This window comes from Accipiter gentilis, chromosome 4 (assembly GCF_929443795.1).
Source record: "Accipiter gentilis chromosome 4, bAccGen1.1, whole genome shotgun sequence".
NCBI lineage: Eukaryota > Metazoa > Chordata > Aves > Accipitriformes > Accipitridae > Astur > Astur gentilis.
Genome location: NC_064883.1, coordinates 28,607,385 through 28,634,198, shown reverse-complemented (window position 1 = coordinate 28,634,198; position 26,814 = coordinate 28,607,385). Strand labels below are relative to the sequence as shown.

General features: G+C 40.1%; 2 protein-coding genes across 17 annotated transcripts in view; one reads left to right on the top strand and one right to left on the bottom strand.

Annotated features, from left to right (window-relative positions):
* The window catches only part of ARHGAP21 (Rho GTPase activating protein 21), a 123,906-nt gene extending 105,305 nt beyond the window's left edge, over window positions 1-18,601 (top strand). For all 4 annotated transcript variants that reach the window (XM_049799198.1, XM_049799197.1, XM_049799201.1 and 1 more), the window contains 17 exons: window positions 2,383-2,541; window positions 2,694-2,796; window positions 2,885-2,921; window positions 3,407-3,532; window positions 4,317-4,601; window positions 5,685-5,749; window positions 5,829-5,977; window positions 6,805-6,953; window positions 7,048-7,203; window positions 7,311-7,389; window positions 7,851-7,924; window positions 8,010-8,099; window positions 10,121-10,246; window positions 10,446-10,487; window positions 10,832-10,937; window positions 12,725-12,756; window positions 16,041-18,601. In XM_049799198.1, coding sequence (XP_049655155.1) covers window positions 2,383-2,541; window positions 2,694-2,796; window positions 2,885-2,921; window positions 3,407-3,532; window positions 4,317-4,601; window positions 5,685-5,749; window positions 5,829-5,977; window positions 6,805-6,953; window positions 7,048-7,203; window positions 7,311-7,389; window positions 7,851-7,924; window positions 8,010-8,099; window positions 10,121-10,246; window positions 10,446-10,487; window positions 10,832-10,937; window positions 12,725-12,756; window positions 16,041-17,774 — 3,512 coding nt within the window. In that variant the 3' untranslated portion in view covers window positions 17,775-18,601. The remainder of the gene's footprint in view (window positions 1-2,382; window positions 2,542-2,693; window positions 2,797-2,884; window positions 2,922-3,406; window positions 3,533-4,316; window positions 4,602-5,684; window positions 5,750-5,828; window positions 5,978-6,804; window positions 6,954-7,047; window positions 7,204-7,310; window positions 7,390-7,850; window positions 7,925-8,009; window positions 8,100-10,120; window positions 10,247-10,445; window positions 10,488-10,831; window positions 10,938-12,724; window positions 12,757-16,040) is intronic.
* Window positions 18,602-24,285: 5,684 nt separating this feature from the next.
* KIAA1217 (KIAA1217 ortholog) overlaps window positions 24,286-26,814 on the bottom strand; it is a 372,331-nt gene continuing 369,802 nt past the window's right edge. For 12 of the 13 annotated variants that reach the window (XM_049799191.1, XM_049799185.1, XM_049799195.1 and 9 more), the window contains 2 exons: window positions 26,630-26,752; window positions 24,286-25,895 (listed from right to left, as the gene is read on the bottom strand). In XM_049799191.1, the coding sequence (XP_049655148.1) occupies window positions 25,398-25,895; window positions 26,630-26,752 (621 nt within the window). In that variant the 3' untranslated portion in view covers window positions 24,286-25,397. Of the gene's footprint in view, window positions 26,753-26,814 lie in introns of all 13 variants that reach the window. The other variant, XM_049799196.1, reaches the window with a different exon arrangement.

The following is a 26,814-nucleotide window of genomic DNA, read 5'->3' as shown; positions in this document are numbered from 1 at the left end:
CAAACGAAAAGTAAAACTTTAAGGAGTCCTGGAGTGTCTGACCTTTTTGTTACAAATACTTAAAGGGACACCAGTAATCTGTATGTGAGATGACAAACTGAAAGGGAATTATTTTGCATGGCTTCTCCTCTGGCTTCTGTTCTGTATGCTTCACCGTGTTTCGGACACAGTCGTTTTCATTGATTGGTGAGCCGAACACATCCTTTCACATGCCGTGCAAGATGTTTTGGGGTGCAAATACACTGATCAATCAAGGAAACTGAGACTAATATTGCGAGCACTAAAAAGAAAAGTCAAAATACAAGGGGTATATGTGGTTGTTTGGGTTTTGTTTCTTATTGGACAGCAGTGGTGGAGCTTGCCAGTGCATTAAATTAGTAGGTGGTAACTCGTATGGTGTACATCATGGTTTGCTCTATAATCACTTTATATTATGTCAAAGCTTGCCATTAGCTGACCTTCAGCCTCTTCAGGGATTGAACAGTTATTTCCCTCCTGTACTAATGTAATTTGTAGTTTCTTTAAAGCTTGCCTATTTCAAAATCACTTTAATTTTGATTCATCTGGGGATTAGATCCACTGTAAAGTAATAATAATTTGAATAATTATTGTTGCTTTCAAGGACTTAAAAACTGTTTTTCCTCAGCTGAATTCTTGGATTTAAGTGTGAGAAATTGTACAGTGTTGCCTAACACTTTTGTATTCACAGCTTGCACAGATTTATTTCAAGTGCTAGCTTTTTTGTAACTTTCAGGAGTAGAGACTATGACATTTTCAGATAAATCTGTAATATAAAAAACTGAAAGCTGAGAACTTCCAGTTTGCATGCTATAAACTAATTAATTGTACAGCTGGTGGTTATGTTCCTTAGTCAATGTTAGTGGGCTTCTCTCAGGGTTTGCAGCAGGGAAGCTGAGCAAATGAAAAAAGGCAGTAGGACAGTGAGCTGTTGTAGTTTTGAAATGGAAGTGTAACTGAGGTTCTTCCTATCTCCTAGCTGGTAGAGAAGAGTTCTGTAAATGCTTCTAATTTATCACTGTGGATGCAAGTAAAAATTTTTTAAGTTGTAGTATCACAGGTTTGCTGTGAATTCTTTTGCGTTCCCTTTTTAGTAATGTTTCTAGTTTGCAGCTAGTTTTTGGGGGGGTATGCTTTTTTAACATAAATTATTGCATTTTCCACTCCAAACAATTTAGAGGGCTGTTATTGCTGAACTTTCCTGTACTTTAATTGTTTATTGCCTTGTTTTAAATTTACATTGCCGAATTTTGATGGTACGAGTGCCGCCTTACCAGAACTGTTAGTGACTGTTGGAAAAGCACAATGCAGCACATGCAGTTGTGTTCACACAAAGCGAAGAATAAACCTCTGTCTGTGAGTGTTCATTGATTTCAATAGGCTTTTCAGTAGCTCTGCATATTACAATTCTTAGCACCTAGAATACATTCATATTCATTACGGCAGTACAGTTCAGCCCCTGCTTGTGACTTGATTCCGCCCCCCCACTCCCCCCATCCCCTCTTCTACCAGAGCATGAAGTAGAATTATTTTCTTAGTACTAGTAATGTGTTCTAGAAGATGTCACAGCTCTTTTCTCAGAATGATTGAAAATGCATCTTTCAGCTTCTTCCATCTTGTAAGAAACTTGTTAAATACTAGAAATACTTAAAGCTTTTTGGAATCTTTCATGATGACCCTTGTGGCTGTTGAGACTGTGAGGTGCTGGGCATGTATGGCATGCAATCGGTTGTATGAACAATTAGTGGAAGAACTAATTGGTATGTAGTAGTGCCATCTTTTAAAAATATGAATACTTGCTTCTTTGTTTGAATGTACGAAGGATGGGGGGGATTGGTTCTTTGGATGCTAGATGTCTGTTTAAAATGTTTTTTTGTTTGCTTATAACTCGGCTTTATTATTTGAACGGTCGTTTAAACCAAATACTTTTCAGTAGTCTGCCCATATTTTATTGTAAAATTGTAGTTATCTGTCTCTTGAGTTTAGACTTACTGATGTAATAAGTGTGTTTTTCACTTATGCACATAAACAAAAATAGTCTACTTGAAAATAACATTACAAGAGTGTAGCAAATAATTCCGGTTTCATTCACTCACAACAAAATCTATAATTGGGTATGATGTTCTTTGCCCTTATCTCTAATGTACAACTAACATCCCTATGAAATGAAACAGGCTCCTCTTCCTTTTTTTTTATAAAAAAAAGTACATTTGACAGTGTGAATTAATTGGGCCCATATGTTTATTTGAAAGACTTCATGTTTAAGATACCTGATATCCCAATAATGAGAAGTTCAGACAGCTATTTAGTTTGAGCATTTTATTAATTCATTTAATGTTAATATATGACATATTACCTTTGTAGATGAACCAACTAGTCCTAGTATTGACCATGATATTGCACACATTCCTGCTTCCGCTGTTATCTCTGCATCTGCTTCTCAAGCACCAGCTATAACAACTGTTCCTCCCAGTCCCACATCTCCAATCCCTTTAATTCGGCGACAGCTTTCACATGATCATGGTGAGTGTTGATTTAATTTTTTTTTCATGCAACTTTTTTCTTTTGCACTCTGGAGAACAGGAGTGAAAATTGTAAACTCTTCATTGCTTAAAATAAATTGTAAAAATATGATTCAGGTTCCTACAAGCTCAAAAATTTCTATTTGTTTGTAGAATCTATCCGGCCTAGTGTCCTGGATAGCCAGCCTGCCACAAAAACTGAAAGGTCAAAGTCATATGATGAAGGACTGGATGACTACAGAGAAGAGGGAAAATCGTGAGTTCATGAAAAATATCAGTTAATTTGGAGATCTATTTTTTGAAGCGTATAAATATCATTTTAACATTTGTTTTTCTCCCAACAGATCCATTAAGCATGTATCTAGTTTAAAGGGGATTAAGGTAGGTAAATATGTATATAACAACTCCTAAGTACTACACATATTACTGCAACAAGTTGTATGAATTACACAACTGCATTTTACAAAGTAATGTGTTAAACACAGGCATGAAGTTTATTGGAATTGCTACTCATCAAATTGTTCATGCTGTATGCAGCGCATAAGTAAACATGGTCTCTTTTTTTTTTTCTAGGCTCACCCACATAGTCCTTGATTTCCATTTTCCTCAGCCTCTGTAAACAAAGCGTATCTATGGCGTGCTTTTGTAAAAACTTACTAATGAGAGTCTAAGACTCCTGCAGTTTCTCAAAGTATTCTTGGGATGTGTAAGGTCACTATTGTTGTATGGAAACTTCAGAAATTACATTTTCCCAGGAGGATATTCCTAGGGGCATCTTTAAAGTGAGAAATATCTTGAATGTAGGGATTGTAAAGAAATGTATTTAGAAGTACATTGTGGTGTTCTTTCTGTGATGTTTTCTTTAGGTTGCAGACAGCCAGAAATCTTCAGAAGACTCTGGTTCCCGAAAAGATTCTTCTTCAGAGGTCTTTGGCGATGCCTCCAAGGAAGGATGGCTCCATTTTCGTCAGCTTGTTACAGACAAAGGAAAGGTAGCTGCCATTTTTTGTTTTTTAGCCTAGCACAAATATTACACTGGTGAAAAACTAAGATAAGAAACTAGAAGCCTTCCTGTTTTGCTTTTTTAATTAATTTGGGGGGGGTATGAGCATCAGTAAGACTGGCAAAATTTTAGACCTGTTAGAACATTGACTTTAGTGAATTCCTCAGCTGCTTTTACAGACTGCTTTCTAAACTGTCTTAATTTTACATTTCAAAGCATCTGTGAAGTAAATTAATTTCTAATGACTAAGTTGTAAGAATCAGTCCCTTGATAATGTAGTTTGTGACCTTTTTTTCCATTTTGCTAATAGTGAAAAAAGCTGTAATTTTTGTGAATGTTGTGGAGTTAAGTTCAAATTATCCTTCTGCACAAGTATAGGCCAACACTTAAGGAAAATTGGGAGTCTGGAATTGCAGTGGTGTGTAAATGTGAGTCTGACTTGCATGAAGTTTAAAAAGCATGGGCAATATTTTTTGCTATATTTGTGTTAATGCCCCTGTGAAATTCTAGTCACGTTCTGTTTCTTGCTGCTGTCATATGTGAACACACACTTAATGGGCTATCAGGGAGGGCAGGCTATTGAGCGATTCATTCGTCTAATGGAGAGCAATTAGTGAATCCCACCTTTGTGTAGTCTTTCCATGGGTCATTCTTAAGAATGGTATAGGTAGGTGGTTAGTCTTTCTATTTAAAACTTTTGGAGGTAGTTTTTGTAATCCAGAAACATTCATTGTAATGCATAGCAAACTAACATATCAATTGGCGTTTTTCAGCGAGTTGGTGGGAGCATTCGGCCATGGAAGCAATTGTATGTTGTTCTTCGAGGTCATTCACTTTATTTATACAAGGATAAAAAGGAACAAGTGACCCTGTCTGAAGAAGAACAACCTATAAGCATCAATGCTTGTTTGATAGACATCTCATACTGTGAAACCAAGAGGAAAAACGTATTTAGGCTCACCACATCAGACTGCGAGTATCTGTTTCAAGCTGAGGACAGAGATAATATGTTAGCATGGATTAAAGCAATACAAGACAACAGCAACTTAAATGATGAGGTAATCGTGTAATATATAACACAGAGGCCATAGTTCTTGTCTTTTAATTAAAAATTGTGTTTTCTTTTAATTAATACTTCTACAAAAGAAATCATTTGCAATTAAACAATAGACCAAAATGTGTACAGGAACATGCAAGAAAATGAGGTGAAAGGCAAGGTAATTGAGTAAATAAATTGACTTTAAAAAAACCCCTGACATAGGCAGAGAGTAGACTTTTGAAATAGATGAATTAATATTATTGCTGATTTGACTAAAGATACACTTTAGGGATTTCTGACACATCAGTTTAATATAATCTTTTTTAAAAGATAATTGCAGGATTAGAACCAGTGTATTCTGTTTTCAGACTTGCATAGCAAAGTGGTGTGTGCAGTGGTACAGTGCAGGTTTCTCAGTAGTTAAAAAGTGAAGCTTTGAAGGATGACTTTCTGATTAAATGTTGATGTTTCTATGAATTAAAACAGTAATGCTAATTGCAAAAGGCAAACATATATTATTGTACATAACATATCAATATCTGTCCCAATATTGTCCTCTGCATTTTCATTTCAATGATGAGCAACTGAGGAATGTTTTTGTCTGTGGTCATGTATGTCTGCTCAGATTTGAAATAATTACCCAAAGGAAAATGGATTAATAAACATTATTAGACAGATGGATAAAAGAACATTTGAATTCATGGCTGTTTTACCTGTATGTGTAGCAGTAATTAGTTATATAAGTACTGTGTACACACAGGATTGGATTTTTCATAGTAGGGTGTGTTGACTTGCGTGTGTTCTATTTAAACTTACTTTCAATTTAACAGGATTTAATGAGATTGTATTGCTTTGAAACAAAGTCTAAATAGCAGCATTTAATTTGTAATTACTCGCTTTAGTGTTCCACATGGTTTTTAAATGTTCTGTCCTTATTGTTGTCAAGGACTGCCTGTTAGATTTTTTTATTTTTTTTTAGTTGTACTGAAATGTTAATTTTTCATATGCAGTCTGTTGACAGGAAGAGTTATTCGTATTCTGAAAGTAAAAATATTTGTTGTATTTTATAAGATTGTAAAGTAGATCTCAATTTGTTTTATAGGATACTGGTGTCACTAGTAGGGATCTAATTAGTCGAAGGATTAAAGAATACAGTACAATGATGAGGTATGTGAATTATATGCTGCCAGTAATTTTTGTAGACTTATCTAGCTTCTTTTTACTGAAGTAATGCATCTTATTTCAGTTCTTCAAGCAGCAAAACAGAGCCATCTCCTAAAACACCTCGCCAGAGTCTAAGTATCAGACAGACTCTGCTTGGAACTAAAGCAGAACAGCGGACCCAGAGTCCACATTCTCCTAAGGATGAGTCTGAAAGGAAGCTTCTCAGTAAAGGTTTGTATGTAACTGAGCAGTCACTTTTGATCAACCACTTTCGCACAATGCGGTCTTGAATTTAAGCCATGAGTGAATTCTGTTTTATGTTACGGACAAATGTCCATTTGCTCCCGCTATGGTACAGATTGTGTAACTAAATTGCAGATGTTAAGTAAATTTGAAATCTGCTGAAAGAATATTTCCAGCAATACTTGAATAAGAAGGAAGTACTATTGTATTAGGCAACTTGCAGTACAGGATAAATGGGAATTGTAATTTGCTACATGAATTGTATAGGATTGGTAAAGAGAACAACTGAACTTTTTATCTAATTTTTTGATAGATAATACTTTTAAGTGTTTGAGTCCTGCTTGGAATGATTTGGGAATGACTAACATCTGGTAATTTTTGAAAGAGTGAGTAGGTCTCTGCAAGTGTGAGCATAGCTGTATAGTTTCATAGGTATTTTGTGCAGCACTGTGATTCAGTAGAAGAGACTTAATCTTACTTTACTAAATGTAGATTTTAAATTTTTAAATGTAATGTATGTACCTTTAGTCTTAGAATGATGAAATTCTACAGTGCCATCTAGCTACTTGCTTTTCTAAATCTGGGGTGTATGTTCAAATGTATCTTTTTGAATCACAGAAGAGTAAAAGAAGGTATGTTTAAGACAGACTAATATTCAGTGAGTTGTTGCAGGAAGCCAGGCCAGTAAAAGAGGTAAAAATGCAGTAGGTGTCACTTAATCTTTGCAAATCTGTTACCTGTATTCACAGTAGGTTTTGAGACTTAAATGTTATTATTTTTCTTCTTTATTTCCTTGTTTGTGTTATATGAACAAGAAAAAGATGAGACAAGCCCACCAAAAGACAAGGGCACGTGGAGAAAAGGCATTCCAAGCATTATGAGGAAGACATTTGAAAAGAAGCCATCTGCTGTAGGAACATTTGGTGTTAGACTAGATGACTGCCCCCCAGCTCATACCAACAAAGTATGGAAGAACAGTTTTTCTTTCCATTGTGATTTTAAAATATTTTTTGTATTAATTACTTTAAAATGTATATATAACTTTTCTTTTTCTTCAGTATATTCCACTGATTGTTGATATATGCTGCAAACTGGTTGAAGAAAGGGGTCTTGAGTACACAGGTATTTATAGAGTTCCTGGAAATAATGCTGCCATCTCAAGTATGCAAGAAGAGCTCAACAAAGGAATGACTGACATTGATGTTCATGATGATGTAAGTCTTCAATCACACTATTTCCAGGCTGAACTCCCAAAAACTTCTGGTTGTTTTGTGATTATAGAAATATAAAGCATGTCTCTCCTTTTCTTCTAAATGTGTAGAAATGGCGAGACTTGAATGTGATAAGCAGTTTGCTGAAATCCTTCTTCAGAAAGCTCCCAGAACCCCTTTTTACCAATGGTAAGTTGTTTACATTATGATTTTGTCTTTAGGAATTACTGTTGAACAGCTATCTTAGAACTTTCAGACAATTTGAGAGAAAATCCAGTGGAATCATCCTAACTCTGGAATAAATGCCCTCTTTCTTCCTTAAAGAGCAGGGAGTCATGGTGATCATAGAGCTTAAGAATGAGACCTGTAAATAGAATTTCTCTGATGGTGAAGGAATTATGAATTTGAAAAAAACCTGGCTAAAATTTGCAATTTTACTGTTGCAATATTCTATGAAAGCTGGTTGGTTTTTTTCACCACTGCCATCTTACTATATTATATACAATATAATGGGCTAATTAATGACTTCCAAAGGTCATTCAAATATGTGCTAGCTGTGGGGTGGGCAGGGGTGAGTGTGTATATATATGTGTGTATATATATAAAAACCCTCATATATATTTATGATTAATTTCTGCTTTTTTTAACAGACAAATATGCAGATTTTATAGATGCCAATAGAAAAGAAGATCCTGTTGAGCGTCTGAAAACACTGAAGAGACTGGTAAGCTGAAATCAGGTGTGTTGTAGGGGCACTACAAAATGAATGTTAGATGTTTAATGTTCTGAATAGTGATTGTTTGTTTCAGATTCATGATTTACCTGAACATCATTATGAGACTCTCAAGTTTCTTTCTGCACACCTGAAGACAGTAGCAGAGAACTCAGAAAAGAACAAGGTACCAGAAACAAAAGCATAATGTATTTTGGTTTGTTTCATTCATTGAGTACAGTTTTCGTGCAGGATTATTTCTATTGAGGTGATAATTTGTTATTATAGATAAAATTAAGGTCTTTGCTATGTTGAGAAGATTTTGGAGTAGACTAAAGACTCGTGCAAAATGTGCACCTGTTTAGTGTGAATTAAATTTGTTCAAACCGGTATTAATTCTTGGGGGAATAACTACCTACATCCTAAATTTATCCCAAGTCTGTAAATTTCATATAATCCCATCTAGACACCAATAAGAGTGTGCCTGGGCAGGGCACAGGTGAATGTCTGTGACCTGCATGAAACTATTGACAGAGGCTGTCACACAAGCTTTGTGTGAAGCCTAGCTTTCTGGACGCTTGAGTAATTTTTAAGACTAGGGCTTGCTGTAATTACTTGAATGTTTGATGATGCCATAGGTGCTGGTTTGGCTGGTTTTAAGAAAGAAAATTCATGATGTAAAGGGTGGTAGTTCACCACTACAGTATCTTAGTCCACCACTACGAATAGCTTTTTGTCATTTTCAGGGGGTGGGGAAGAGTTATTTTTTGTTAACTGCTTCTGTGCACGCTATAATCCTACAGTAAATGCAATAATAGTATCCCCTTTTTTAGCTCTCAGGGAGGGGTAGCTGAATGCAAAGCTGTGCACAATATGGGTGTGCTTATGGATGCTTACTTCAGGGCAGGTAACATGGTGGCTTGTTAGTCGGCTACTAATGTGCAGGGTACAGGAAAAAAATTCATGCGATTGATGCTATATAGAGGAACCTATGGCCAATATTAAATCATTTAAAAGATCAGAAAACACTTCAGTTCAAATGAATATGGTTAGGTTCCAACATCAGTTCTGCAAATAATACCTTCTAGTTAAATGTGAAGGAAAAATGTGTGTGTGTGTGTGTATATATATATATAAAATTTAACAAATCATAACCGTTAGTGGAATTATAGCTGAAATTATAAGGAAATTATAGTAAATGTCATTTTTAAGTGCAATGCCTAAAGCAAAGCTTCATTTATCATTTTATGGTTTTGGTGTGCTGTGTAAAAGTTGTTTAAATAATGTTAATATTACAGAATATATAAGGCTAGATGAGTGAGGTGATACTAAATTGTATGACTTGTCAAAGGCCACAATTCAAGTCAAAGTGAGCATTAGGGACTTGTGTCATGTTTGCAGCTTCCTTCTGGTAAGCGCAAGGACCTTGCCTCCTATATATTATTGGTTTGTTCTATGTCACAACAGTAAACTGTAAGTCAGAGAAGTAATCAGAAATAGAAGGTAAGCATTCTGCTGCTGCTTTCTTGGAATTATTTGTCAGAGATGTAACATTAAAAGTAAATTATGTGGATGATTAATGTTGTGACATGATCACATAACTCTGAGTCTGTCTCATGAATAGATGTGTTGGGTCTATGACATTGGTTGCTGCCGCCTCCTCCAAAGTAGATGCAAATTGAATGACTTCTTTGTCAGTAGACATAATACAGTATTTGATTACCAGCTTAATTTTTTCGTGTGTTGTGTAAACATTTTCAGAAAAAAATCCAGGGAACTACTAATGCCTTTTTATTAAAAAACAAAACAAAACGCCAAAAAAACAAAAACTAAACAAACCACCACAATTCTTAAAATATCAGTGTTTCTAGACAAAACAAATAAGTCTTTATGTGCAGAAAAAAAAAATCCCCCTGAAATTGTAAAGAATATATCCGAGTTCTTGAGTTTTCTGTGCTTGTTTACTTGCAGTGGGTTAAGGAAGGTTGAATACTGAATTGCTGAAGTGTTGGCTACATTTATTGCAGCTGCCTATAGGAGAGTTTTAGTATAGTGTAACATCCTACCTGAGTCAGTAATGTGTCTTTAAAACCTTTTCTTTGTCTTTATTTAAAGTGGTTCTCAGATATATTAATAGTGTTTTTAATAGCCCATATTATTGTATTTTCTCATTATAAATGCATGATGTAGAAATATTTCATTTCTTAGATGGAACCAAGAAACCTGGCAATAGTATTTGGTCCAACACTCGTGAGGACATCTGATGATAACATGACACACATGGTTACGCATATGCCAGACCAATATAAAATTGTAGAAACACTCATCCAAAAAGTAAGTGGATGCATTTCATTATTTAAAAAATAAGATCATACACAGATCGACCAGCTTTTCTCTTATTGGGCCAGTTTGGGTCTGGTATTTATCCTTCGAACTCCAGGATATCATTTTTAGTAATGTCCATGTTTGATTGTTCCACATTTGGGGTTTGTGTTTCCTGTGGGTTTTTCACCTTTTTTATTTTAAATTGTAGCATGACTGGTTTTTCACAGAAGATGATGCTGAAGAACCTCTTGTAAGTATTGTGTCATAAATATTTGTGTTCTTGTTATCTTAGTTTAGAATCTGCTTCTGCTGCCTCTAGAATGTCTATATATTTCTTATTACATCACTGTATGGTTTGCTCTTCAGAAGCACCTTTTTAGCTCTCCAGTCCTTGCAGTAATGATCATTTTTTAAAAAAAAAAAAAAAAAAAGCAAGCCATGCATTTGTTTTAAAAGCATAAAGCAAAATGGGAAAATAAGAGCACATGAGGAAAGCGTGTCCTCAGGTGAATAATGCAATTTTCTAAATGCTGTTGAATCATAATGACCTATTTGTGAAACGATGATGAAGACATCTTTGTTTATTAACTATAGACAACAGTTCAGGAGGAAAACACTGTAGAATCTCAGCCAGTGCCAAACATAGATCATTTACTCACCAACATTGGAAGAACGGGAGTATCTCCTGGAGACGTATCAGGTAACTCTTGCCTGGACAGTGTTGGTCCATAGGCTAGAAAAACCCACTCTGTTAACTCACTGTAATTCTCTCTTCCTATTTTCTTTTACTAATAAACTATTTTTCTCTCTTCCAAAAGATCATTAACACTTCTTAAAGACTTGAATTGTTTATAATCATGCATGATATAATTTGGAAAACTTTGTTGTCTAACAGGAATATAATCATTAAAAGATGAGGCTTGCACATACTATTTTATTTGTTCACAGTAACCCATGTAATCATCATCGTGAGGTGAAGCAGATATGCTGCTGCAAAGTGGTTTGTTGTGATGGCAGAAAGATTGATCTTTTGTGGTGTTGTAATATTGCTCCTTCCCAACATTAGGAATGCAAAAAATTGAGTTATGTTTTCTTGTTAAGTGATGGACACTTTAATAAGTATGTTGCAGTATGTCTATACTAAAGCTGATTTCCTTCTGTTTATAAATGCCATCCTCTTTTGTGGCTAAGGACAAGCATTGCAGGCTCTTTTTTGGTGACTTCCCCCCTCCCCCCCTTCCTTCACTATGCTATTGCACTAACCCAGCATGTTGTATCCCACAAATGTTATCCCTTCGTCTCTAGCTTTTGTTTCAGTTTTCAAAGGGTTGTTCAGCACTTACTGAAACAGTCACTTTATACTGATGTTGTAACAGGCGAAGTGGGAGGAGTCTATCACACGGTGATGTCATTAGTGGATTCTGTGATGTCACTGATGGACAGCTGGAACTGTAGGAAGAAGGAGGACTGTTGCCCACACTGTAGCTGCCTTGTCTGCAGAAACCCCCGTTTCTTGTAAATGGAAAAAAAAAAAAAAGTTGATCTGTGCTGTAAATTTTCTTTTAAGAGTATTTTAAACAGATCAATGCTACTTTTTAAAAGTTTTTCTGCTGTTTCTTGTTATCTCTGAAGCAGACCCTGAGGAGAAATAGCATGGTATGGTCTACCAGTCTTTCTAGTCATAAAGCATTAGCCATGTGTCAAAAAGGGGTGTGGCAGGGGGCTCAGCCCTTTCTTCGTAGGGAGAAAGTCCCTAAAGCTGGAACACATCCAAGTTCATATTTTTTAGCCATTGTGCTAGCCCCTTCCTACCCCCTTTATAATTGTATAATCTTGGGTTTTGCGAGACAGTAAAACTATGGTGTCCATCTTTCATTTCATAATAGCGCTTGTTATAGAAAAGTACAAAACTGGTAGCTGCTGAAATCTAGCCAATTTAAAAATAAAATTTTACCTATACGTAGTCAGAGGTGGAGAGAGTTGTACAATTGGGGTTTTACTACAAAATATGACTTAATTCCTTTAAAAACTCACAAAAAGAATATGACTACATGAACCATGATTTGTACCTAGGGCAGCCAACAGTACTAAGACATTCAATTTTGCTTTGTGTATCCTGAATCTCAGGAGAGTACATGTACAATCCTGAAAAGGTGTCTCAGCTGCGGTTTTGCAGGGGCTGTATACTTAAAACATCGAATAAACATTAGTATTTCTGTTTTTTATTTAGAAGAACAGGGCTCCTTTGCCATTCCTATCATTGAGCTGGTTCTGCCTACAATTCACAGCATCCTTTCATGGCGGTGGCTTTCTGTGGTGCAGCTTGCATCTTTGTGAGCTCTGACTATTCACTCTGTTCTGGTTTTTATTTGCTTCACATTTTGTTCTGTGCTTGTCTTTTTCCATAAGTCCAGCATTGTCTGTAGCAACAACAAAAAAATTGCACAGAACTGAGCAGAATTGTTTGTTTTTTTAATTTTTCCACAGATTCAGCTACTAGTGACTCAGCAAAATCTAAGGTAAATCATTTTGTGAAATGACGTCATTACAAGCTTCTGAAATCTGTTAAATATTTGCTCGCTTTATTAAATCACTTATATGCAGATGTACTATAGAGCTTATGTAGAATTTTTTGAGTAAGCGGTAATACTGTTTTCTCATCAAATAATTTTGAAGTGTTAAATTGGAAAAGTATCACTTGTTTGCAGTTAACTGCATCTGCCAAAGCAGTCGGCTGTACGCATAAACAGCTTTGTTCCAAACTCTTGCAGTTGTGAGCACTTACTTCCTTTCTGCATCTCATTTAGTAGAGGTAAATGTATATAGTATGTTCCCTGTCATTGTTGGTGTACTACTTCAAGACAGTATTTGTGTTTCCCTATTTCACTGAGAAAAGTATACATAGAATTTAGCCTTTTCTTCCTCAGAAGGTAATAGCTTCTCCTCTCACAGGAAGCCAAAGGTTGTGCTTAAAGGTTGTATGCAGAATTCCCTAGGAAGTATTGCTGTGCTTGGGAGGATAGCCTAGTAGATGGGGGTGAATAAGACTAGAACATGGGCAATAGTTCAGTCCTCAGTTTTACGACAGAGTTCTCATCTGACCCACGGACAAATCTTTCGTCTCTTAAGCTGTTGTTGTTCAATAGTTGCTAGCGCTGGATGTCTGTAGCACTGGGTGATAAGGCAGCAGGCAGCTGACCTCAGTCAGCTGTGAGCGCATGATACAGATTTATTCTGGCATGCATTCTAGGTGTATCACTGATGCCCCTCTTTGAGGGGAGAACAGGACTTAATGCATCCTTCCAGTTCATTGGTTTGATGCCAGGCCAGATGCTTGGTAGCTCAGCCGCTGCCTCAAAAAAGCCCAACGTCCAGGACACCAAGTCACGCTGCCTGTGGTGGGACGCTGCACTGTTTGCAGGTTGCCTCTCGCTGAGCACTGCCTTCAAGCAGCACAGAGCAACAGCATCGGTCAGACCACGGTCACGGGCCTGAGAGCAGCAGTGCAGGTGCATGCAGATTGCCTGGGTCAGGAGCCTGCTTACTGCTCAGCCAGTCGTGCTTGCAGCCAGACACGTTCCAAGTGGAGCTCCAGCTGGCTGCATTGCTTGATACCCTTCTTGGTGAGAAGGACATGTACCTACCTGTTCCCAACCCATGGAAAAAAAGTGTGCAGAGCTCACCTATCCTTTATGGGGACAGTAGCTAATGCAAGAGTGCCATTTGAGTAGTGAGAAGAATTACTGTGGTCACCTGGAAAATGGTAGACCCCAGCACCCAGTCAGTTTTGGATTGGGACTTGCCTACTGGCACAGAGATTCAGAAGTGTCACCTGCCGTCTGGGTTCTTTTGCACTGCCTATAAGCAGTCATTGTACAGGATGCCAGGCAGTCACTGTAGGGTAGTCATTGTGCAGGCTTCTCAGATGCTTTTTTCCCTGGGGGCTCTCAGCAAGACTTAATCTGTGTCTTCTGTCCACCCTGTCCTGATCTCTGAGCTCTGCATCAAGAGTATGGGATGTTGTCAGTCATGGAGCAGGAGGTTCTGGATAACCAGGGATTTTTGTGACTGTTGGTTGAGTAGAAGATTCTCCCAAGTCTTCCCTGTCCATATTCTTGTCAACAAATTAGTACACTGCTGCTGAGGCTGTTGTGATCAATATAGCCACTGTATTATTGTATGGCTCTTTGACCTTGGCTTGTGAAGTCCTAGAATCAGAGTAGTTTGGGTTGGAAGGGTCCTTAAAGATCATCTAGTTCCAACCCCCTGCCATGTGCAGGGACACTTTCCACTAGACCAGGTTGCTCAATGCCCCATCCAACCGGGCCTTGAACACTTCCAGGGATGTCATATAGTGGCAGTTTCCACCATTGCCAGCACCTCTTTCATTTCTGAGGAGATAGTGAATAGGAGTGAAATCTGCGCCAAGAAAAAGTTGTTTGAGCAAAAGTATTAAATGCACTGTATCTGTTCAGTGCTTTGCTTTGTATGGTCAGTGCATTTACGCTACAGTAGTAGGCATCCTGTGACAGTTCACTGTCAAATGGGGCTGTGATTCTGTGCTTAGGGAGCAGAGAATTACCTTGTTGGACAACAGCTGAGTAGTTAGATGATGACTAGCATGTATTGGCTTTCTCATTTTTGTCTTTAAGCTTATTCTGTTAACTAGGTATCTGGAATTACTAGATGGTCCTTTCAGTAATGATGCCCCAGATTTTTTGTTAAAGCTGTTAGCATGAGGATACCTCTTCCCCCTACTATTTCTCTCCCTCTCTCTAGTGCTGCATAGTAACAAGTGACTGGGATTTCAAAGACTTTGGGTGTAGCCCATCACTGCTGGTCTGTCTTCCTTCCCTCAGGTCAGAGAGTGGGCTAGATATCCGAACATGGACTTAGGTTCAGGTAGCTGACACCTAAGCTGCTCTTGTTGAGCCCTAGACAGATGTCAAATTTCAGTCCCACTATGTTAAAGGCCTCTGATGTGAGCAACTGCCCTTTCCAGTAGATGCCATTGCTGTATTCTTGTAAATGTCTGCAGTGTGCTGGTCAGCAGTCAAAGACAGAGTGGTACCTGCCCTGACCCTCCCACTTCTTTTAAAAGTAGCAGTGGGGCAGTAAGTGGGAACGGTACATAGCTTTGAAGTGGCCAGGTGGCGATGTCAGTGTAGTCAAAATAGTTTTTAATTCATTATGAAAAATGGAATAATTGGGCTTGTCCCTTTATCGCTTCCGTGCAATTCTAAAGGTAGATTCCTCAGAAATCAGGAAGAAGTTTATTTCTGTTAATTTCCTGTACTTATGCCTAAACTAGAGTTTTGCATAGCTTTCATTTTATTGGAAGTAATAAACTGATACAATTTAAAAACTCAGCCTGAAAGGTGAAAGATCAAATGAATAATAGTTCGAGAAATTAGCCTTTTCACATAGGTAAGACCTGGAAAGGAGGGATTGAAACCACACTTTTGGGACCTCATCTGTGAAGCAGTTTCTGTTGCAAACCAGTCTTGAAAAGGTTGTCTTGCTTTAATGGAACCTGCTTTATTAGTCAATCAAAAACTAAATAGCTGTATATACAAACTAGTCTTTGTTAAGTTGAAGGGATTCAGATAAAAAGTGGAATTCTCAGGATGAAAACTGACTTCTTGGGCAATGTCATGTAGGCTACAGAATGAGCATGGAAATATTTCCTGAATAAAGACAGACTTTCTGCTGTGAAGCTCAGGATGTGTTTTTTAAAAAGTCTCAGGCTAAAGAATGTTTCGCTGTGATTTATAATTATGTCTTCTCCCTTTTTTTTAATCAGGGTTCTTGGGGTTCTGGAAAGGATCAGTATAGCAAGGAACTGCTTGTGTCCTCCATTTTTGCAGCAGCTAGTCGCAAGCGGAAAAAAACAAAAGAGAAACCACAACCAAGCAGCTCAGAGGATGAGTTGGATAATGTGTTTTTCAAGAAGGAGCTTGCAGAACAATCTCATGGTGACACAACAAAAGAGGACATAGCTAAAGGGGAGTATGAAAGAGAGAGAGAGATAGGGAGAAAACAGAGGATGTTTGTCCTGAAGGAAAAAGAGAACAGCAGTAAAAAAGATGTGAATGTTGTAAAGGATGAAAAGAAATCATTAAAGAAAGAAAGTATCCCATCAGAGGAACCTTCACTGCCTTACCACGAAAAATGTACAAAATCACCAAATCTCAGCTGTCTGCAAACCATGCAGAAGAGTAACCCAAAAATGCCTATTTCACAATCATCTTCCCAGGTTGAGGAGACAGTGTCTGACTCTGGCACTATGCTAAGCACTTCCTCCCAGGCTTCCCAGCACAGATACTCATGCAAAAAAGTAGCCAGCCCTGAAATTAAACACAATGAGTTTTTAGCAGCTGATGTCAGTTCCATCACCTCAGATTATTCAACTACTTCATCTACTATATATCTAACTGGGTTAGATGCCAGTATGCTGAGCCCTGAGGTGCAGTCAGTGACAGAAAGCAAGGGAGAAGATGCTGATGATGAAAGAAGTGAATTGATCAGCGAAGGGCGTCCTATGGAGACGGACAGTGAAAGTGACTTCCCTGTCTTTGCCACCAGTGCTGCTGCTGAAAGGCTGCCCAAGGGCAAAGTTTCAGAAGTGGTAAAGACCAGTCGGAGGAACTCTGAAGAAAGCGAAGTAAGTTGTACTGAGGGAAGTTCAACACCAAAGTTAGAGAGTCGCAGACTTTTTAGCTCACACAAACTTATTGAATGTGATACACTGTCTAGGAGAAAGTCTGCACGGCACAAAACAGACAGTGAGGGTTCAGGGGATGCAAAGAGTGAGAAGGATTTGCCTACTGTGACCAAAATGTTCGACATAATGAAAAAAGGAAGATCGACAAGCAGTTTAGCTACATCAGCCAAAAATGAGGCTGACAAACAAGAACCTACCTGGAGACTTAAAATTACAGATAGGTTAAAGCTGCGACTCAAATCATCTGCAGATGACATGTTTGGAGTTGGGAATCAAAAAGCTAACTCTGCAGAGACTGCAAAGAGAAAAAATATCAGGCGAAGGCATACGCTTGGAGGACAGAGGGATTTCGCTGAAATAAGTGTCCTGAATGCTTGGAAAGCTCAAGAGCCAAGTCAAAGTAGAGAGAGAGAATCTGAGCTTTCAGCTGTGAATCGGTTGAAGCCAAAATGTCCGGCGCAGGACCTCTCGATCTCAGACTGGCTTGCACGAGAACGTTTACGCACTAGCACAACTGACCTTAATACGGGTGAAACTGGAAAGCCCAGACTTGAGAACACTAGCTTAGCAGATGTATCAAAGGTAGATCTGCCTTTATCTGCAGAGATGCAGGCAGATGAAGGCAGTTCTTCCAGCAGCTTGACTTTAATTAGTAGAACACCACCTTCGGGACCATTTCAGCCATCAGACCAGGTAAATGGTGAAAACTATCAGAATATGAACAAAACCAACTTCAGCCCAGCAGTTGATGCCCATCCTCATAAACTCTCTGGGACCCAAGTGGTTAGATCTCGATTCTACCAGTATCTTTGAAATGGGGAGATATGTCCACTACAGCAATTCATTAACTTACTGTTACACTTCTCAGTAACTGTGTGTATGTGTGTGTGTACATATATATATATTTTCCTGTACTGTTGTTGTTATGCAGCCTTCATTTGGGCTGGTTTCATCACTATGCTCTGTGGAACGTTTTCACAGTGCATTACCACAGCCAGAAGAACACTAAAGTTAAAGTATATATATATATTTTAAGAAAAAGTATATTTGATGGCTGCATACAAATGTTGAACAAAGCATCTGATGCAACATGCTGTGTAGCATATACATGGTTTTCTGACTGAGAGTTGGCCTGACATTAGTATGCAGAAAAATTGTTCTTTTGGTTTAGTCACTAACAAGTGCCTCATCATAAATTCATTTGGTTTGTTAGGGTGCCATATTGTTAAATTAGAGAAACTTAATACAAACAAATGAATACATTTTATTGTTAACGAGTTTCATTACATTTTACAAATGTTAACACAGGTGGCTACAGAGCTTCCATTCCTTAGGCATTCCAGTAAATATTGGAGTTTTATATTTCCAATTTTAATACAGATTTTGAGTTTTATGTGACTTGAATTTTTAATCTTTCTGTAAAATAAGTAACTTAAATGTACATATTACATGTGTATCTTTTCTTCAGATACCAGATTTGATATAAATGTTGTAACATAGGCGTGTAGATAGTGGATACTGGATGGAACTGGTTTCTTTTATTGAGAATATAATTCTGCATGAAGACCTAATGAATCCAAACCTGTATCATGCCTGTGTGCATACCTACTTAAACACTGGAAATAAAATTGTTTTGGTGACTCTTTGCATGACGTGGATTCATTTTAATGAATGGTTTTGAAATGTCACGTTTACAAGTTGCAATTGGCAGCTGCTCTGAGGATCGCAAAACCTGCAGTTGCTCCTGGATGAAGGGTGCTTCTTGTTAACATCTTTTTATTTGTGGGACGAGACTGTGGAGGTTGGCATATGAGAGAGATTTGGTTGGTTAAATATTTTCATCTTGATACCTAATCCGATTCTAAGGTATGTAGCAAGTTGGTTTATGTTTAATGCGCTGGTTTTGTAGCACTGAAAAAACCATGTCCGTAATCATCCCCAAGTCATAAGGAGTAAATACCAGTATCTGCCACTCAAAACAATACTGTAGTATGGGTCTTCGACTTTTTTATAGTTTTAACTACGGAGATGAATTTCTAGCCAAAAAACCCTTCTGTGTGTGAACTCTCTACCGGTTATATTTTTTGTTCTCTTTTCTTGCACACCTACTTGAAAACAAAGCAGCTGTTCATCGCTTTGGGTGTTCCCGTGTTTTACACTGTCAGTTGCTTGGCAGAGAATTAAACCTGTATTGATGACAAATAAGCAATGAACTTCATGAGCATCGAAAAAATTTACTTTTACGCATGTATCCTGTTACTGAGATGAGAAGGAATTACAGTAACTAGGAAGTGTAGGCTGACACGGTTTTAAGTAGACTTCGTTTCTTTCCAAAGTGACTGTAACAGTCCATGCTTTGATCTGTGTTTGTGATGCTTGTGAGGAATAATTATAAAAATTGGCTGTGAAGAAAAGCATTTGATAAAACAGTTGAGATCTGTGAAAGTTCTCACCACGTAATTGGGTGCATCTAGTACCAGTTCACATAAAAACGAATCATGTTCTTGTGGTCTCCTTGCAAACTCAAACATCTTTTCCCCCCAGAGCAACAGGAAGCTGATGCATTAGCAGTGTTTCTGTGTGCAGTGTGAGGAAGAATGGGTATGTTTTGTGAAACACAGTAGTTGATGATGATTTTTGTTTCAGTCCTACTACCAAAGTGTATTTGAACAAGGGATTTCAAAATATGATGGTGTGATGCTTCTGTAATGCTATTCATCAGCAAATACTCATTGTCTTTTACTGGAGGCATATTTTGTCCCATCCTTAGTCTTGGGAGCTTGTTAGAGTGTGTGTGCTAAGCATCCACAGTAGGTCGCAGGGGTCGTCTTAATGAAGCAATATACTTGTGGAGGTACATAAGGGGTCCTGATTTGACAGCCATTTTGATGTATCAAGTTAATTTTCATTTTGTTGTGTTTATAAATAACTAATGATTTTAACTCCTGAATCTAGATGCATGGCTGCCAACTCTTAATGCTTGAGAACATAGAACTTTTATTGTATTGACTGAAATAGAACACAAGATCTTTTGAAAAATTAGGAACTTAAAAATAAACACTGAATGGGAATTGTAGTGGCTGACAATGCTACAGGTACAAATTTAAGGCTTCGGCAGCCTCTGTGGTATCATCTGCTGCTGCACTGACTGCATGGAAGCTGCAGAGCTGTTGCAGAAGGAGCATGGACAGAAGTCGGATATCCATGGGGGTGTAAGAAGAGGATTACTGCAGTTTGGACCACCACTGCCTTGCCTTTTCCATGGAAGTCGGGTCTTGGAGGAGATAACCTAGCAGGCAGAGAGGAAAGGAGGGAAGCTCTGGGGAAGCCCTTGACTTGAAGGGGAGATGCAGGGAGCAATCTGTCAGGTATATGAGGGAGAGGAGATTATTGAGCTCCACCTGAAGAAAGTAGCATGTGGCAGTGTACCTGGGGCAGGGAAAACATAGGTGCTTTTTCCAGTCTTTGAAGACTGCAAAGATTTGGGGCCACCTTAAATTCCAGTCAGTGTGGCAACTGAGATCACAGACATTTTTAGGAGCCATTGCTGTGCCCTGATTTTAACAGCAGCTACTTCAGACCCTTACCTGTGGTGCTTTTTTTCTTTTCTTTTTTTTTTTTTCTTCTTTGTTTTGTTTTGGTTTTTTCCCTTCCTCCTGTGGAAGGGAACGGTGACAGCCTGACTGACACAGGAAGGGAAATGCATGTGTGCAATAGCCTGCTCTGAGGTGAATACTCTTGGTGCCAGTATTTGCTCTGGATTCAGGAGGATGGGCAGCTCCATGGGGTTGCAGAGCAGTTGAGGTGGGCAGGGACCTCTGGGGATCACCTGGTCCTGCCCCAGCTCAGGTGTGGCAAGAGCAAGTAGCTCAGAGCTAGGGCTGGCTGGGTTTTGAATATTTTCAAGGATGGAGGCTCTACAACCTCCTTGGGCAACCTGTGCCAGTGTTTGATCACACAGTAAAAAGGGGTGCTTTTTTTATGTTTAAGCAGAATTTCGTAATGTGTCCATTTGTGCCCATTTTTTATTTTATACTCATCAAGAGGATTCAAGCTGGCTTGGAAAGTACTTTTGGTCTGAGGACTGCGTGGAGCTGCAAGTCATTAGGAATGGGTCTAAGCTGAGATCTGGTGGCGAAATAATGAAAGGATGAACTGTGGTGGTAGCAATAGTGTTTGGATTTTTTAAATGGTTCCAAACAGCAGTTCCTGTTTCAGTGAGGATTGGTGATTTAGTTTGAAATCCATTTGCTGGGATCTGGTAGCTGGAAAGTGCGGTATGACTGCTTTTTAAGACTGTCAAAGGGCTTGTTAGGGTCCCCATTAGTATCACGTACAGCACTGATGATGTGGAATTAAGACATGGCCACAGTCCGGGGGGTTTCTTAACTTCTTTCGTGCTGCTGCAGAGCTGAAGGAAAATCCTTTGCTGAGCTGTGCATAAGGGTCTCTTCCTGTCTGCCACATCTGAGGAGAACCTCTCTCCACTTCGCCCAGGCAGGATGAAAGAGTTTGAAATGTGGCCTCATCTGCTACAAAAAGCTGTGTTCTTGTTTTTAAAGCCAGGTCATTACACTGTTCTCGTTTAGATAGTAATCGAGCAATTAATTGTGCCAGCCTGGGGAAAGAAGGCTGTAGGCTGATGTGTGGCTGGCAGGGGGAATGACTTGAAACAGACCTGCCACCGTTGAAGTGGTGCATGTACCTGTGGCTCACAGTCATGAGACCATAAAAATCTGCCTTAATCATCTCTGAGTTTTTAAGCATGCAGAAAAGATGCTTCTTAGTGGGGATCAGATGGATTTTGGCCCTCTACGTTTCTAGGCAGAAATGTCCTGCACACCCCTCCTCTTCCCTGCTCTATGCATCCTCTTCTGCTCTGCCTTCCCACCACCGTGGCCTGCCCATTGCAGGGGCTGGGTGCTGTCTTGCTTTGTTTTTGCTGCGGTCCACATAGGTATTGTCAGCTGACACACAGGGATGGCACTTGCTCCGCTGTGAAGTCCTGGGCTGGCTCGGACCACAACAGGCAGCAGGAAGGTTCTGCTCGCCTTCTAGCTCCTTCCACCTTGAAAGGGAGCAGTGAGCCGCTTCACTACTGGTCTTTCGGAGCAGTGAGGTCCCATCACATCTGAACCCACGGGACTGCTGCAAACTAAAGCAACTTGATGGCTGCTCACAGAAGAGACTTGAGCTGCAAATGCAACTGCTAGCAGGTCTGGTACCCTGGGGATGTGGTACCCTGCTGGGCTCTTCTTTGCTGAAGAGCCTCTGTTGTCTTTAAACTGCCCAGGAGCTGGTAAGAGCTTGATGTGGAGTTGCCTGTGCCAGAGCACCCTGGTGACACCAAGGAGGATGGGCTCCTTTTCCCATACCCCTTTTTGAACGCAGGCTAGCTCTGGGGAAGAACGCAGCTGGCCTCTCGCCGGCTGGGGGCCGAGGGCTGCTCTGTTAGTGCCGAGCCCCGCGTCGCAGCGGTAGCTGCCCAGTGGTTCTTGTCCCTAGCTCAAGCTGCAGTCACCTCCACCAAACCCACTTCTTCATAACTGGTTTGCAGTGAGAAACTTGGCTTTTTAATCGCTGGCCTGTGCCGCTTCCTTCTGTGCTCAAGGGATTTATTTAGAAACTTGCTGATTTTTCTAAATATCTGCCCAATGTTCAAAAGCATTCCTGGTGCTGAGCTACAGCCCTGCACGCAGCCCTTTCCTGCCTGTGTTTGTGAAAGCCCGACAACTTCATTGCTGTGCAAGCAGGATGGGAGGGAGGGAATAAACACCACCCGACTCCCGATGGTCCCGGCAGCGGTGCTGGTGCGGGAGCTCCGAGCCTGTGGTTGGTTTCCTGGTGGGTGCGGCACCCCAGCACCGAGGGCGAGACGTGGAGGCGCACAAAAAGCGGTGGTTGCTGGAAGACGTGCATGTCGCAGTGTAGCTGAGGCCACGAGTGGGTGTTGTGTTCGCTCCCCGACGGCGATTTCCCCATTCGCCACCACAAGCGATAATTATCTGTCGAGTACAGTACTGCCTTACCGCCCACTGCACGCCCAGAGACTGTGCAGGGACCCTTGGTTATTTATACAACTACTGTCAGAGTCTAAATTTAAACAGACGGGGAGAATATGCTGCTGTAGCCCCTCGCCTGAAGAGGCTGTGAGAAGCAGCAGCTGGAGCAGTGCCAGAGCCGCAGCCCATGGGTGCGTGCTGCGGGGCTGCAGGGCAGAGGAGGGCCAGGGCCAAGGTCTGCCGTCATGGCCCCTGCCTGGCTGTATGATGGTCATGGGGGACGGCTCTCACGTTACAGAGGATCGGGTATTGGCAGGTTACTATTTTTCAATGCCTCGGATCCCTGGGGGATGTCAGACTAACAGTTTAAGAACAAAACCTAGTATGTCCATCACTTAGTTTGAACTTGTATTTGGGCTGCGTACGTTAAAGGAGCCTCCTGCTGCTCTTTGTATTTGCTGTCTGTTGTGTGGCTGCATGGAATAGGCCTACCTGGTTACAAGATGCGGCACTGGCTCAGGCTCGTTCCCTTCCGAGCAAGGGAGTAACGTACGCAGCACTTGAGATGGTAGGAACACTCATGGGAAGTGCGTGGTCCAGGGGGTGCAGTGTGGCAGTTTTTGAGAGGTTCTTCCCACCCCAATCAGCTGCTCCCAGCCCAGGCTTTTCTGTACGGGCTGCAACGGAACTGGCTTCGCTCCAGTGGTTCAGTGTGAGCGCTCCGAACTGCGCCTTACGCTTCGCTTTGCCTTTGGAGCCACCCAGCTTTGTCCTGGGCTCGGCTCTCAGCCTGACGCTGGGGCTCCGTGTCCTGCGTGCCCTGGCTGCCGTGCCAGCGGAGGGAATGGCACTCGGCGTGACCCTGCGGGAACTAGACTGTGTGTCGTGTTCGTGAGGTATTAAAGAATGTAAATGTTAACTCGTTGCTCCCGCTGCAAGGGATGTGCAGTCTGAGGGCTCAGCCTTGAAATGACACCTTTAAGAAACTTCCTGTTTCACAAGGAGGAATAAAACAGAATACTTAGAGGTGGAAGAGATGAAATTCAGTCAAAGGTTCAGGTGGGGGTTTTTTGGTTTTGTTTTTGGTTTGGTTTTTTTTCTTGCTAGCTTTCTAACCTGTAGTACCAGCAATTAGCTTTTGCCCAGGTAAATTTGAAAGACCCCATTTTAAAATTAATACCTACGTATGGCTTTAATCTGGGCAAAATAAAGCCAATTTTTCTCCTGATGGTTTAATGCTCTCAGGCAAACAGTTTAACAGCTAATTGAGACCATTATAAAAGTTACTAGTGACAAGATACAAATATATAAGCATGCAGCCCTTTATTTTTGTAAAGATCTTTGCTTATCATAGTTCTGTATATTACATTATGGTGTTATACAAATAAATTTATTTACAAAACCATGAGCTATGGAAGCTTTTTGCATTTTTTTCCTATTTGACTGATAGCCATCTTTTTCAACCCTTCCCAATATATATTTTCAAGCATGCATAAAAATTAACTTTGGTGTGGTAAAACTACTCTATGTGCCCAGCCACATACAGTATTTATTTATTTATATATATTTATAGATATGTACAAAAGTTTGCCAGTATACAGAACAGTACAGAAGTGTACATTTTAAAATCCACAATGCAATACATTAATGGGTTACCAGGTCTCAGTGAAATAAAACTGAAGGAAAAAGGGTGGATTTAGCTAAGAAAAAAAGTAATCAGCAACTACTACCTATATGTGTAAAAGAATTTATTTTTTTTTTTCCTTGGCTGGCAAATTCTTAAATATAATCTGAATGGCAGTGCAATAGGTTGAGTTGCCTCATATACACTAAGACCAGTCTTGTTCTGTTTCTTGTGTAGAGGTTTACTGTCCAGCATCCTACTTTCAAATGTACATTACAATAGTATCAAAATGTTTTGGCAAAAAGATCTCGAAAGGAACCATGACATTTGTTGACAAAAATAGAAATCTGTAACAAAGCTAAATAACACCAAAATAAAAGAAAAATATCTTAGTTTCAGTTTTACAGTTGTGTATAATCACACTTCAGTATATCTCTGTTCACTTCTAGTCCCCATAATGAAAAATAGCTTTATACAAAACAACTTACTAAATTTTTAACCATACATTTTCCCATGCTCAGTACACCGCTGTGCACACGCAGTCAAGTTCACTCACACACCTTCACACTTTTTTGTAAGAGGTGCTGCCTATAGCAAGAAAACACTTTTATCATTACAACAGCAACAAGAGTTTTACAAAAAAGCTTCACTCTAATCTAGTGTAGTAATTCAGTATTTAGCACGTGATTAGTATTAAGCCTCCAGCGATACAGCAAAATGGTTACATTCCCTGGTTAAAATATTGGCTGCAGATTCTTTGAAAATGAACAAAAAGCCTTGGTGAACTTGCACGCGTGCTGTGCTTAGCCTTTAGGATGGCTCCTTGGCTGTGGATGGGGTGGACTTGCCGGCATTTCCGTTCTGCGCCTTGTAGCTGGTGAAGCTAGGTGTGTGGATTGTCCTGATGCTCTTCATACCTTGGTTCAGTGAAGTGGGAGAGGTAGAGGAGGGGGGGGAGGTAGAGGAGGAGGAAGGAGGGGGTGGCCGGCCGTTTTGAGTCTGTAGTGAGAACGAGAGATGGTGACCTTTCCCTGGGTAAGTGGGGCTCTGGAACTTGGAGGAGCCGTTAGAGAGAGAGGGGATGAGGGAGGTAGAGTAAGTTATGCGACCTGTCTGCGGACCGAGAAGGTTAGAGGAAGGAATGGAGGTTTTAGTAGGTGGGTTAAGAGGGTTAGAGCTGTCACCGCTAGAAGCAGGTGCTGAGCTGCTTTTCCCAGAAGTGGGAGAAAAGGCTGGGATCTTAGAAGCAGGTAGGGTAGGGGAAGTAGCCTTATAGTCCCCACCAGCTTTCTTAGCACTTCCATTAGCCTGCAAATAAAGACGGCAGGAGACAGTTTGTCAGAAAGCCAGTAACACGATAAACCAACAGGACCTGGGAAAATAGCCCTACAGAGAACAAGAATTAACAGTTTGAGGCCTGAGCTAAGTCTTGCAGCCATGGACTGGACCTGGTAGAAAACCCAAAGTGCCCAACGAAGAGTGCATAGACGGAGAGAAAGAGCCAACAAAGCTTTTGTGAGAAGGTGCCACCTATGGGTTAAGGACCGGTCACTACATTGGCCATGCTTCGGGATTATTAACGTGTGAAGAGACATGTCTGGCCGGAGAGTTAATGTGCATCTACTGCCCTCTCTTACACCGACAGGTTAGTGTCCAAGGCTTCCTGTAAAGACACTCTGAACAGAAGCATTCCCAGCTCTCCTAAGGAACCGCCACATTTACCAAAGGGAAAGTAAACAGGTAGTTGACATCTTAACATTACAGCTGAATACCACAGTTTAAGAAAAAACAAAAAGGAAAAAAAAAAAAAAAAAAAAAGAGAAAAAAAAGCAGCAGGTGTTTTATTGCAGACATGCATGCACAAGCATGGTGAAAAAGATCAGTAGATACTGTCATGCCCCCAGGATCCAGGACGTCCAGTTAGACCTCACTCGAAAGTCAGGCGTCCGTTATTTGGTATAATCTCAGTCAGTTACTGGAGTTTTTAAATAAACAAACAACATGGAATGTCCATCCAAACACTGGGTTTAGGGTAAAACTACCTGTCTGTATTGGCGTGGATCCTGCAGCTTGTGTTGTTTGCCTGCTTTCTCCATGCTTCCTTGTCTAGTTTTCGAAGCCATGGGGACCGGCATCCGGCTTGTCTGCGAGGCAGCGCTGGAGCCCTGCGGAAACGAGTGGAGGGGCAGGGAGGGGAGACAAGGAGAAGGCGTGATCAGTACCGGTG